The sequence below is a fragment of the Struthio camelus genome, chromosome W (assembly GCF_040807025.1).
Source record: "Struthio camelus isolate bStrCam1 chromosome W, bStrCam1.hap1, whole genome shotgun sequence".
In the NCBI taxonomy this organism is placed as follows: domain Eukaryota; kingdom Metazoa; phylum Chordata; class Aves; order Struthioniformes; family Struthionidae; genus Struthio; species Struthio camelus.
This window is the reverse complement of record NC_090981.1, coordinates 17,615,559-17,630,017: the sequence shown is the minus strand read 5'-3', so window position 1 is coordinate 17,630,017 and position 14,459 is coordinate 17,615,559. Positions and strand designations below refer to the sequence as shown.

Here is a 14,459-nt window from a genome sequence, read left to right as displayed (position 1 = left end):
CTTATTTAAGAATAGAAATAGCTTGGGTTTTTGTTTGTTTTGTTTTTTTTCATTCTGTTTTGCAAAGAGACTTAGGAACTTGGTCTTTTCTGTCTCAGTTTTGTTTTCTTTGGGCAATTTTTGTACTTCTGCTTTTCCAAACAATAGGTTGTTTGACTTTTATTCCATATATGTGACCTGGTCTTTGTAGAAAATCTAAGAGTTCCTTTTCCACGCAGATTATATTAATATTCTGCTTCTCTCAAATACCTAGTAAACATTTAGCTTGAAGTATGCGTAACACAATGTGCCTCTGTGAAATGGGATTTCAGGAGAAGCTGTTTTGAGAGGCTTGTAGCCTTACCTTAAGTTAAATTTGACATTCCAATTTATTAAGTAAAAATGGATCATACGCTAGTAAAGGACATTAGACCTTTCAGTTACTTTCATGCCTCTTTCTTTTGCGTGGATGTCTTTGAGCGATGATGACTTGTTGTGCATTGCAGGCAGGTGCATTTCACGATGTATCTGTGCGTTCTGGTCTCCAGATGTGCATCGCAGGGTGTCCTGGTTCCGTGTCGGAGTTGAGACCTGATGTGCACTTTTCCTATATAATCTGTTTTCTTTTTGGAAAGAGACAGGACTGGGAAGAAATCAAGCTACACACTATCGAGATGCACGCTAAATTCTCTGCTCTGGAGACACAGGGTATTCTGTAGAGCATCCATATCCTACAGTGCAGAGGAGAGAGTCACATCTCCCTCCTGTGAATCGGCTTCCTTCCAGGGGCTGTGACATTTATGATGTGATTGAGAGCCACAAAAATATTTTAGGGTCTGAAAGACTTGTTGAAACAAAGGCATATAGGAGCCCAAGTTTGATTTTGGTGCTACATTTATCATCATGATATGCAAGGATGGAGCTGCGGTAGCAGCGGGCTATCTTCAAGGTAGTGAAGTTAAAGGGAAGTCCATGAGTAAAAGAGTTCTTGACATTGTAACTTAAGAGCAACTGCTTTTTTTAAATCTCACATATCTCTTATAAAGAAAGCTTTATTGATCATTTATTGATGTTCCATCGTCCTTCTCCATCCTGATTATTATGAAGGGATCAGCACTTAGAAAATATTTAGCAACAGAAGTTCTGTGAGGTTCACCTGGATAACCAAGGTGCCCTACTCCTTATGAACTCCTGGCTGCAATTCATAATTTCAGTGAAGAATATTATATGGCAATAGATCAAGTTAAAATGGAGTGTTTTGAAGAGGAAGCTCATTTCATGAGTTCTGATTAAATTGGCTTGCTGGGGATGCTGGAGTACTCTATAGAAAATAAAGCAAGTCCCTGTCCTTTCTGTCTGGTGAAGCACTGATTCCACTCTCTAGAGACTGTCATGGCCTCCTGTTAGTAGGGTAGGTGATGGAGGAGTGCCCCTCTCTCTTTGGCAGGCTGTCATTTGAGGCTGGGAATTTTGCCAACTAGTGACCTACTGTATCCAGTTTCTAATTTTGGGGAAATGTTACTGAGAAGGTGGTGGCCTGACAGCTCTGGCATTTCCTGGGGTTCTCAGATTACTGTGACACCATCTGATTGGTTTTGGGGGCTGGTATGAGCTTAATGCAGATTCAACTAGTTGTATTGCTTGATCTGCTGAGAAATCACCCACGATTTGGAGTCTGGTAATGTTTTAATTGTTGCTGGTCATGTATTAGTTTTGTTCTTGAAGTCTTGGGGAACATTTCAGTGTTTATAAGTAGATATGACAGCTCAATTTCTTCTCTTCTAAAGAACGCTTCACCCTGCTTGCCTTCTGAGAGCCCAGCTCTCGAAAGTTTATATGACTTTTTTTTTTTTTTTAACTGTTTCTGTGCATATTATTTCTATGCCAGTAGAGCATATACTGAACTAGATGCTTTTGAAACACAGGATTCCTCGCCATCTTCTTGATTAGAACATCGTGGCTGTATGTAAACCTCCAGGTGACGAGCCTGACCTTGGTTTAAAACCTTACTTTAAAATCTGATTCCTTCGTACTTGGAGCTGAACATCTAACAGGTTGCCCCTTTCCCTGTGTAGTATCACTTCCACAGTAACCATTATAGATGCTTGGAATGAAGCATTTTTTGTTTAAAAAAAAAAAAAAAAAAGGCAGTGGCTTCTGGCACTGTGTTCTCTACAGCTGAGCCTTATTTTAAGAACTCCTTCCCAAATTTGTTCAGGAATAGTTTTTTTTTATTTAACTTCCTGTACTGTGATGCCTGATTATCCAGGCAGAGTGTCTGTGGCCATGTATAGTGGCAGGAAAGCTGTTACCTAAAGGGTGGATATGGTCAGCAGCCACTTTAGTATTTTTTGTTACTAGGGTGAATGTTAATAGATGGCCTACCAGAGCTGCCTGAAAGGCATAGTCAGCCTCCAGCGTTCTGCAATAGGAGTATAAACGGGCTCAGGGTCAAAACGTAGAAAGCCTGGTATATTTTCTGTGACAAATGTGTGTGTGTGTTTGTGTAAATGGTGGAGTACTGATGGTTTTGTGAGCTTGCTGGCCATTTCCATTCTCAAAAATACCCTAATACCAGCTGGAAACACCAGCTGGGTGTTTTAGCTGGCATTTTAATATTAATTTTGACATTCCATATTCTGAAATGTATTTTAAAGACCCAACTCATGCAATGTTACCTGGGAGTATTTGAAAATAATACTTACTGCAATTTGAAAGTACTTTGCCTTCTAAGGGGAAAGGAAGTCTTGAATTGCACAGAATCTTTGTGGAAGCCGTTGCTTCGTTCCATCTCAAATAACTAGCGTTGTCCTTAATTTACGGTGTGCATACTGATATAAGAACAGTATAAGCTTGATTCAGTTTTCTTTTTCTTTCTGCTGTGGTGGCAAAACAAAACAAAACTTTTGCTTTCAAAGTAAGGAAGCAAAGTTTCGTCTTCAGGAGAGAAATGTTTGGAGTCAGTGTTGATTCACACTGACTGCCAGAGGCCAGACTCTCCTGCTGGGATTTAAAAATATTACAGGGAAGACCTGTATGGGTACATAACTTGGTTATTTTACAATGAGCTGTGGTACAAAAGGTGGTTTTTAACAGAACAGCAAAACCTTTTCATTAAATATATGTGGCTTTTCAGTGTTCTCATCTACGGTAACAGTCTCCTATTCTGTAAATGCCAGTTTCTTCTACCTTTTGATATGGCAAAAGCTTTTAAAATTTGTTTCGAGGGTGTTTTAATCAGAATTTTCAGTGGATTTCTTGTAGTCCATGGCAAATATAATAGAGCTTTTATTCTTGCCTTCATTGGCATTTGCCTTCATATAAACTTTGTAACAAAGTTCACCTGAATTGGTGAAAATTATACACGTAAATCCTTTTGCTAGTCCTACTGATTAAAGTCGAACATCAGGCTTGGAATTTTGATAATTTATCTGAACAAGAACCAGAAGGTTTATCTTCAACCTGAGTGAAAAATGTTATCTCTGACAACAAAGCAAACAAAGTATTAAAGATTTTCCTAAGCAAAAGGATTTAAGTGTGCCTTAATCTGTTTATATAATTGATTGAAATAAATGAACCCCCTTTTTTTCCCTAGATTCCTAACTATTTACAGTTGTTTAACAGTATTGATAAGATTGTTTTTATTGACTTCTCAAGGCAAAAAGCACTTATCATTCTTTTTATTTTCTCAACAAGAACCCATAATGTGTCAGTTACTGTGGAAAGGCTGCGATCAAAAGAGATTTCCATTAGGCAGCAGGCTGAAGTTTGATTCGCCAAGTATTGAAGTTACTTTATCTTGGAAAATGTTACAAGTAGTGCTGCCCTTGTAAGGCATGGCGAGTCCTGTGTTTTGGTTTTTTTTCTTGTGCAAATTGTATTTGGTTTAAAAAATCCAGGCACCAGGCGATGAATGTGTCCTAGTCTGACCAGGCTGCCTGACATGCTGACTCAACATTGCTTTGTTTGTTCAACTAGCTACTGTGTCTAATGTGCAAATGAAGTACCAACTTCACAAGACGTGTGTGGCTGCCAGCCTGTCTCGAGGAGGCCAAAGACGTTTGCGGCTCAGGAACAGGAGTTCTTCGTCTCGGGCCCCCGTTGCCTGGAGGTGGGTTCGGCCTCACCTGTCAACAACTTTTGGTGTCACAGCTTTACCCATCTGCTTGGTGTATTATTCATAAAATGAGCCTGCTCTATCCTGTTGGTGACGTGCAGTGTCTGCTGCTGCTGCAGTAATGACACGCAGCCCCGAGCGTGCTAGCGACCTGCTTTGAGAACATGAGGCTCTAGGAGCTTTGGGAACAGAATTCTGTTTTCTCTTGCGATTCAGAGAATTCTGTATTGGAAAAACACCACTCAAAACACAGTTGTATGAGAGACATCTAATTTATTGATTTCTACAGATCCTTAAGGGAATTCTTGGATTTCTCTTCCTGCCTCCCCTCAATCACTGGAGAAAAATGTTGTATAAGTGTTAGTATTCTTGACTCTCTGATCCCACTTTTTTTTTTTTTTTTTAATAAACACAAAATTACTTCACGAACAGCACTTCCCAGGGGGATTAAGACCTTGTGAGTATTTCAAAGATTTTTTTTTTAATTATTATTCAGAAATAGAAGTATGAATGCACTGTTTATAAAAATCAGAAGGCCCGTGTAAATTTGGTACCTATTACAACCATAAAGACATTCCAGTGTAGAGAAAGAAAGGATTAATAGCACATTTTGCATTCATGTCTGGGAGTATTCACTGCATTTTACAACGCTCTGTAAAACTCTTCAGGCCTAAGGAACCCTACAACCGGTTCTTTTCTTCTTGAGCTGCCCAGCATGTGACCTGCGAAAGGGATGGGTTGTTTCGTGTGCTCGGGACCGGCGTTCCTTTGCATAATAGTGCCCAGGATCATGTCGTACTCTGTTTCTGTACGAGTTCATAGAGAAAGAGATACGATTAATTCCCTTAGTTCTCCTCTTCTGCCTCCGCTACTGAAAAAGATGTTTCAGGTTGTTGCAACATTTGAGAAAATATTTTCAAAATCAAAAAAAGAAAAAAAAAGTGAGTCACCCCGCTTTAGATCAAACCATAACGGATAGGAAAGCGATATATAGCTTTCGATATTCCTGTTCTCCGGGGTGGGGAATCATATTTTTACGACGTAGAAGGCTTGCTCTCTGATTAAAAACTGCCTCTGTAGATCATTATTAGTATTATTAGAAAAATTCCTGTGTGTTTTTTTTTGTATTGCCAATAGGATAGTACTCATACACTAGAAAATCATCTCTCTGTTCTTATGTATGATCATACCTGTGTTGTGGGGGCTGAATTCCTGAAGAGTGATATGTGTAGCACAAGAGCTATTTAAACTGGATGTTTTACCTGTTCGCTTTGTAATCGTTTTGTTAAAAACAATGTACGAGATGATAAAGCTTGGGGAATCGTGGATCTGGGGCGTTCTGTCCAATTTAGGTGTTTTAAAATGTTCAAAATACTTTAATGACAAGCTAAGGCAATTGACTTGCCAGACTAAAGCTTAGGTTTGCAGCTGGTTTGGCCAAAATTCAGATTGAGCGAGAGCAATATTTGTGAACCAAACCAGAATTCTGCTTGTGCACCAATTATTCGACCTCTAATTTAACCCTTACAGAAGCCTGGAGTCTTGCTCTGTAGTGGAAGGTATGTTTGGAAATGAAGTATGTTACCCAAAGGAAAAGAGAGGTTATGGAGAGAAATGATGTGTAGTAGAGCACGACTGTGTTTGCTGGGGCTAGGCCAAGTAGAAAGTAGATGCGTGTCGGGGCTGATTAAAGAATTTCATATTGTAAGAGAACAGTATTTTAGGATGATAGTGGAAGGATGGGAAAGTAGTAAGAAGATGGAAGGTTTGGACAGAGCATTGTTTTGTTTTAATCAGTTCCAAGTCTAAAGAAAAGTAGAATTGCAATAGGATTAAAACAACATTTAAAAAAAAGTCCTCTTAAGCTAGTTTGGTTTAGATTCAAAGTAGCTTAAAATAATACGGTATTTCTTTTGCTTCTTAAGTAAAAATAACAATAGTCCAGATGATGGGGATGGATGGGGGAAGTCTGGGGACTACCTGAAAGTAAATGTTAACTCTTTTATAATTGTATTTCCCAATAGTAATCATAGACTTAAATATTAGTATAGATAGAATGCAAGCAATTATTAGAAATTAAGCCCTCTTTAACAGCTATTATGAGTAATATTATTAAAAACGTATTTCTCATAAGAAAATTAAGGGAACTAGCACTGACCTGTGATTACAATAGAGGTGTTACCTTTGATTTTATATTAGCAGCCAATTCTATAATCATCCCAGAGCTTTTTTTTTTTTTTTGCCAGAAAACATGTCCTCCTTTTAACATTTGTTCCTTAAATACAGCTAGTTGTCCACTCAAAAAAAAAATAGTAGTAAAGAAAAGCTTTTTATTTGGTACAAAAAGAAAGGAAGCCTTGGTGGCAATTGTCCAGAGGGGTTGCAGCAAAACTGTACCCTAAGTTCAGTAGCAGATCTTTTAAATCTGTACAGGAATGTTTTGCTGAACAGGGAAACACAGCGAGGTAGCCAAGGAAAAGCATTCTGAGGAGTCGTAGGAAAAGCATTTCTGCTAAATCAAAAAAAAAAAAAAAAAGGCAGAGGGAGCAGCATAAAGCTTCACTTTTTATTGAGTGCATTTTAACCGCAATCCTGGTGACTAAACTAGCAAACATGCTCAGTTCTTTCAAGCTTGGTGCTTGCAGGAGTTAGTCATCTGCTTGTTTCAGCCCATGTCTTTCTCCCTTCCCTTTCTGTGTACTTTGAAGACTGTTTGCTCAGTGCGTGTGTCTCTATAGCAGTATAGCCTGCTGCATTCATTTGTTGCAAACTGCTTTTTCCTTCTGGAAGTAGCTCAGTGAATCCCTGAACCAAATGCAATCACCTGGAAAATAATGTTTTTGAAACATGACTCACTGAAGTTGCTTCTCCCTGTACGTTTGAAGCTTTCAGAAACACGTGTTATGGGTAACCCTCGCCTATTGTCCGTCTTGTTCCCCAGATTACCCACCTCATCATCTAGCCCTGAAGTCTCTCATTTTATCACGACAGAGGTTTTTATACATATAAAGCAATTGATAGCACAGGTTTTTTTCCTTCCTAGCTGTAGATATAAACACGCACACAGAGCTGTGTATATTCCTCCGTGAGAGAGGGAGTCTTTGGGATGTCGTGGGCTCACGGCCTCGGTTATTTTGAGCTCTGCACCCACACTGGTGTATTGACAGGCGATGCCTTCAGGAGTTCAAAACCTGTTGTGGAAGTTGTGGCCTAGTTGTAGGGTATGACTTGCTTTTGGCCACAGAGCACTAGTTTTTGTTCCCTGTTCCCATGTGACAACCGTGGCGTTTGCAAGCACGGAAATTGCTGTCGGAGGAGAGCTGCTAACACGTTCTCCCTGTAAATTCCCTTCAGGCTCCTTGGCTATCTTTTTCAGGTTATATGTCAAGTGCCCATCCCTGAAATAGTGTTTTGAGTTGTTCTCGGAGGCCTTCATTTAGCGGACCAAATGAACAAGGCCGACAAATCTGCTGTCATGCCACGTTATTACCGCAGTGCGCGGCGGGAAGCAACTTAAGGGGCTGGTGAAGAAGGACCGATGGCCTTTCGGGTCACGCTGTGTCGAGTGCTGGAGCTGGCCGGGGCTGGTGGTGGGCTCTGCTCCTGCTCTAGTCAATGGCAGAGCCCCTTTGGCTCCCCTGAGGCCAGGGGCAGGCCACCAGCTCGGAGGGAAGGCTCAGAAAAATCTCGTGCTGTTCGAAGCCTGCAGGAAACAGTGTTTGGAGGAGATTTCTCCCAAAAGTGTTTTACCCTGAAAATTAGAGGCTGCGATGGGAGGACGCAGGCAGGTCCAGGAGTGCTTGTGCTTAATTTCAACCTTGGAAAGTTTCAAACCACCCCTTACTTCAAATTAAAAGCAAGGCTGCAGGGGCCGCAAGGCTGTTTGTGTTGTTTCTTAGCCCAACTTGAACGTCGTACGATAACAAAAAAATAATTTCACATTTCATTTTTAAATTGGCTTTGGGATTTTGGAAGCCTGCAATGAACTTTCTGTCATATGCTGACAGCCTGCGTTCTGCTTTGAAACGTTACTTTGGCAGGATCTTAATTACAGCAGGAAATGGAGTTAGAACATGCATTCCTGGAGAAGTCCATTATAGTTAGCAAGCTATTGCAAAAAATAAACTAGGCCTCAAAAAAAAAATGGATTTATAAACCTCCTGCAGCTCCATTTTTGTTTCCTTTTCCTTTTTCTTTTTTGAACAAGAAAAGTAACAGCTGATTTTTGTGTCTATGCAATTACCAGTATCAGCTGAAAAGTGAGTAACTCAGTATTTTGGGGATGTAGAAGAAGAAGAATTGAAGGCTCATCTGGAGATTTAGGACTATCCTAGTGTTTGTAAGTTTTTTGTTTTGTTTTGTTTTTGCCTTAAGTGCTGTCTGACATGGACGTAAGAATGTACTTCCGGGCTTCCACGTGCCCTTGGGTTAGTTTACTGGCTATTTCTAAAAGGTGTTGAAAGCATTTATTTTCTTTAAACTGAAATCCTATGGAGTCGCAAAATCATGCCGTAGGTAGAAACATTGAGATATTTTCAAAAGGAAAACTATAAACCTTATTTTGGACACATTTTAGGGAAGCTTCTGTGTGCTGTTTTTTTCATACAGTCTTTGCTTGCAGGAGAATTTTGTTTTGGGTAGTGTGAGACTACTTAGACATGTTGGCCCGAATACTTGAAGAAAAATTGTTTGTTTATGTGAGGCTCTAACCTTTTTCAGAATAGAAATTCCTTGCTTGAAAAGGGTTCAGTAAGATTTAGCCCAGAAAGAGTATTTTGGGGCTTGGAAGTATTTTCTTTCCCTTCATTTTGCTGCAGTTCTAGCTTTCCAGATATCAACTGGTTTCCTCTAGGCATGTGTACCTACCCATTTTATGTTGATTCCTTCTTTGCTTTTTTTTGTTAGTCCTCTAAACTTTCAGCTGTCAGAGTGACCATCGGGCAGCCAGTGTGAGTTTATGCAGTCAGAATTAAGGCTAGTGCTAGAATCTTTATTAACAGTTTTTCTCTCTGTGTAGGGGTGTCACTAAGTCAGTTTAACCTTTTTTTTTTCCCCTTTTAAAAGGCGTTTTAATTTTCTACAGTCACTGTGGTGTGTTCTTCTGTTTACTTTGTAATCTATGTGTTTTCTTTTTTTCTGGAAGTGTTGTAATGTCTGCCATGTGCCATGTGATGTTTTGTTGTTGTAAGCTTTTCAAGACTTCTTTTAATCTTCCAACCAACTGAGTTGAGGTCAGTTAACTTCAGTGTGTTTAGGAGTGTTTTATTATATACTGTGCTATACTTCTTTCATTTTAGCATGTCTTCCTAAATATGAAATACGGTGTTTTAGAAACCTTTGAATGAAGTCAGTCGAATAAACAGTGAGGCCTTTGTGATTCTTGTCAGTTGTAAATAACACCTGGAGCATACATTTAAAAAAAAAGAAAAAAGTTGTTCTATAGTGAACCTTTCTTTTCTCACTCCAGTATGAATTAATGAGCAGTATGTTTGATGCTTTTTTTTTTTTTGAAAAAAACACTACATCGGAATAGTTGGCTTGGAGGCCCTGGTAAGTCTTGCACCGGAGCTTCTCTTTCTTTCTCTCTTGCTCTGGCTTTCTCTCTTCCGTTCTCCTCACCCCTGCCCTCCTTTTTTCCTTTTTTAAAATGAACTTTTCTTTCTAAATACCTGTGAACTATCAACTATAAATACCGAAAGCTTGTTTATCTGATTTGATTGCTATGGAGCTGATTGTTGCTGTGTCCAGGGAGACGCATGTAGTTGTTTTCCAGTATCGTGAAACTATCTTAGATTGTTATTATGAACACTTATAAGTTGAACATAAATATGTCTAGAGTTTTGAAAACATAACTTGATGACCCTTTCTTAATTCTACGTAATGAAAGCTGTTGTTTCTTGGACAGTGGTTAGGAGATCTTTTTTGAGAAAGGGAGCTCAGCTGTGAAGTGATAAGGGCCCCAAATTGCTGCAACATACAGAAAATACTTAAAAATAGGGTTTGTTTATATGGAGTTAGAGAGAAATCTTGAGCATCAACGGTAAAGAGTTGAATAGTGCGAGTCTGATCACTATTTACCCTCATGTGTCTGAAGGTAGTTCAGTTTTTAGAGGCAGGGTGGGAAGGATGCAGCTGAAGAATAGTGCCTTCCTCTTCATCTCTCCCCTCACCGACACTTCCTTTTGCTTGGATGTGGCAGTGCACTGGTTTCCTAGCAAGATCGTAAATGCTCCTTTTGGCTACCCCCTTTGGGGCAGCAGCTATGCATCCATCAGGATGAGCAGGATGCTGTGTAGCTCCTCAAGTGTGATTGACTTGTGTAGGATATTGATGAGATAGATCACACAGAAAATACCTTACTACTCCCAGGCTGTATCTTTGGGGTGCTTCTCCCTAGAGAATAACTCAAGCTCCTGATTTCCCACCTCTTTGCAGCTTTTGTAAGCCATGGGAAACTGATTAGATTCATGGTAGTTTTACTGCCCGTGGTGTTGCAGGCAGCAGCTGTAAACTTACTTGGAGTCCTAATATTGCATTACCTCAGTTGTGAACTTGGGATGGAAGCATTGCATTTGTTTCTTTGGAACGTAATCTTTGCAACCATAAGGGTTTTGTTTTGTAAGCAGAAGGTGGAAGGAGAAGGAACAGGCAATGCGCTTTAAAATGAAGGCTTATAACAGGAAGAAAAATTTTGCTTTTCAGGCTTGGATAGCATATTGGTAAGTCTTCTTTTTTTTTTTAACTGATGTGAAGGATTTTCAGGACAGAAGATATGCATGATTCGGTGTTTTAAGAAAGCATGGATTGCTCATCTTTTTTGATGGCTTTTTGGAATGATGGGTTTATGTTTTCCATTATGCGCTAGAAGTGTCTTTTTTGGTCCGGCCATGGATTGTGAGTGTGTTTTTCATTGCCAGCGGTCAAGGCTGCTTCTGCTGCCAAATGAATTGTCAAGGCAGTATTAAAAAAAAAAAAAAGCTACCACCAGCAAAAAGGCAGAGCTTTGCTTGCTTCTAGATCCAACAACTTCTCAGCAAGCAAGAGTATTATCCCATTGAAATGCTAGTGTAATCTTTCTTCTTTTTTCCCCATTAATCAGGGAATTAAAAAGGTGGCAGACTGGTTATTTCTTAATATTAACAAACAGGAATTTACATTAGATGATTACTATCTGATCTTTCAGAAACCATTGCGGTAAAACATATTAACTATGTCAGGATAATTGAAAACATTGCTTCCTGACTATTCTTGAGAATGGATCCTCAGCAATGTCCATTTTGGCCATTGCTCCTTTTTGCTTTTTAATGCAGTATTTCATTTGTGGGTTATAATCATTACTCTTTATGCATCTGGCTTCTGGTGAAGTAAGCAAAGTTTCTCATCTCAACCCCTGATATCTGATAAATCTAAAAAAGTGGATGAATAAACTTGTGAGCTCTTAACATCTCCGACTTCAACTGTCTGTCAGGCTTCCAGCCTTTAAGCAAAATTGAGAGGTAAGGTGGTGAAAAAGTTAAAGAGTCTGATGACTCTCACTTTACAGTTCTTGGTCCTTCTGCAGCGTTTCTGCTAGATGTTTTTAACAGCATTCTTATTAAAGGCTTCGTCATTTCGTATGGATGCAATAGCTTCTGCCCCACAGGTGGTGGTAGTCTGGATGGAGTCTGAGTTTTCCCTCTCTCTGCTGGGTTAGTCTCCTAATACTTCTTTAGGCAAGTGAATTATCAAAGATTGTTCACTGTCACCTCCTTCTCACTTCTTCCAATTTTGCACTTTTACCCTAGGGATTCTCACTTTTATGAAAGCAGCCAACCTACTTAATTTTTCTACTGCCAGAGTCTGAAATTAAAGATCAGGAGTTAAATATTCATATGTTCTCTAAAAGTTGGTGCTTCGTATTTTGAACCTACCATGTCCTGACTCCCTCAATCCAGTGTGTTCTTCCACACAGGAAATGAAGAAAGATATCCAAGAGATCCTGTTCAGCAGTAAATCTAATTACATGATCTTCCATCATCTTGTTTGGAAAATCAGATGTGGGGACTGTCTCTAGTTTTTCTTTTCTCTATCCACTTCTACTTAAGCTGCCGCACTTGTGATCCAGTAACACAAATCCACTGAATGGCAGTGTAGAAACGAGTTTTGTTTCCAACTCTGATGCCTAACCCTGAATCTCCCTCCCAAATACTACTAATCCAGTGAAGCCTTGTCAAACAAAGTCACCTTAGAAAAAATAGATCAAGATTTATTGTTCCTCACAATTAATTTGGGCTTCCAAAAGCAGCTGTGGGTCAATAGAAATGGATAAAATATTTTCAGAAACGCACTGATGTGAAAGCCATTTTATAAATTTAAAATTGCCTACAATGTTTTGTAAATTAGAAGCATAATTTAGAATAAAGTCTACTTTTATTATTCTCAGGATGCAGTGTAATTTCAGTGACTAAAGGTTTGTTTTGGTTAACGATATAATAGTATAAAAATGTCTTTGGTAATAATGTTTTCAAGTCTTTTCATCCTTAATATTACATATTCCCGAAGATTATATTCCCATTGAGATAATCTCAGTATGACTCTATGTCTTCTTCAAGGCTCCTCAGAAATAACAGGGATTTTTGGTGGTGGTGGACATGCTGTTTTTCTGTGGTTTTTTTTTTTTTTTTTTTTTTTCAAATTTGCCCCTCACTATTATAGAACGAATTGTATGACTATTTTTGACAGTTTTTGTAGCAGAGTTCTTGTTAGCTTTCCTGGCCACGTTGTCATTTTCCTCTTCCTCAGCTTGGGGTGCCTATTGATGTAAAATATATTGCAGGTCATAAGCAATGAAGTATGGTTGTATACTGGATCGAGTGTAGTCCAGGCAATGTTCACTGGGGGACAAGAAATAATGTCTTTAATGCAATCTTAAGTGGCATCTCTGGTCATCTTACATTAGAAGACCAAATGAAAGTCAATTTGTCAGAGGTAATTTATAGTTTGGGCTTTTTCGAGAAGCAATTACTCCAAGGAGCATGTGGCTAAAGAGGAGGACAGCACTGATGATGTGCTGAGGATGCTTTTTGACGTGGCTTGAGGCCGCTGTGCTGCAGTGCATAAGTCACAGTTCCATCAACAATTCACCCTTTACTGTTTTTAAGACAAAATATTTTATTTACATAGGAAAAATACCCATTGCTTCCCGTGGAAACATTGTAGATGCCATTCAGAATGCAGAGTGTGTTTCAGGGAACTCTTTATGGATTTACTACCTTACTACCTTAGCAGATTTTCATTACCTCAGGATTAGGAGGGAATCTGTATGTACTTCAGTAACAAACAGAGCTCTGTTAATGAGGATGAGAGGTGAGGAGGAGCATAAACCATACTTCAGCTCTGGGTACCTCTGAAGTGGCTGTCATACATTATTGCAGGAAAGAAATATAGTCAGTGAGCTGTACTTTAAATGGTTCAGATTAAGTCTGCATTAATTACAATTAATTCTAATTGTGTCAGATAGTCTAGTAGTAAGATGCAGGAGGGAGCCAGACCAATATGAACAGGGAGAGAAAAGTGGGAACTGTATTGCAGCATAGGAATGTATGTTTATTTATATATTAAACTTTCCATAAACGAAGAATGTTAATACGTTTAAATGTCTGCTTTCCTGATAAGGAAGCACTGTTGATTCCACTCTTGATTCTGTGCAGCATCACACACCCTGAAAGTCCAGCATTTGGATGTTGAGTTACTGCAAAGCTAATACAACATATCATGGATGCTTGTTCTGGAAAGAAGCGTTGGCGTGTATAAATAAGTCCATATGTAACTCAGAGAGTAGGTTTAAATCAAGAATATTAAAACCATAATTATATGTTTACATCTTAAGTATATTAAACACTTAATGGGGGAAATTTAATTACAAGTATGAGGTGTATAAATGTAAATTGTCATTGTAAAAATCATACTGAAAAATATACCATGAATTTAGCTTTGTAGCAAGTTTGACTACTTTATGTGACTCTCTTAGGTGCTAATTCAATATAATATTTCTTTTGCTAAGTTTTGCTCATGAAGTTTAAATAGAAGCTAATATAAATATAGTAAGTGTCTGCAGGTACTTTCAAGGATTCCGTTGAACATACTGCAAATACGTCCTCAACACGTTTGGTGGCCGCAAATCTGAATGCTGCTTGGATAAATATTTTCTCCAGGTGCACAAAATATTATGCAGACCAACACCGGTTTTCATTTAAAGTCTACTCCATAACTACAGCCAGAGGCAGTTCCCGGCTGCCTGATATAATGTACTCCAGATTGTCCAAAAAAAAAAAAAAATCCACCCAAGGGAATTCTCTTCTTTTTGACATCTGTAGTTTGAACG

General features: G+C 38.9%; 1 protein-coding gene across 7 annotated transcripts in view; it reads left to right on the top strand.

Annotated features, from left to right (window-relative positions):
* The window catches only part of LOC138060850 (tyrosine-protein kinase transmembrane receptor ROR2), a 149,624-nt gene that overhangs the window by 22,449 nt on the left and 112,716 nt on the right, over nucleotides 1–14,459 (top strand). For 2 of the 7 annotated variants that reach the window (XM_068925436.1, XM_068925437.1), the window contains exon 2: nucleotides 3,958–4,090. The exons of 4 other annotated variants lie outside the window; for them this stretch is intronic. Coding sequence is in view for 1 of the 3 variants with exons in the window: in XM_068925432.1 (XP_068781533.1) it covers nucleotides 9,589–9,646 (58 nt within the window). In the remaining 2 variants the exon portion in view is untranslated. Of the gene's footprint in view, nucleotides 1–3,957; nucleotides 4,091–9,578; nucleotides 9,647–14,459 lie in introns of those variants that run through there. One more of the 7 variants, XM_068925432.1, reaches the window with a different exon arrangement.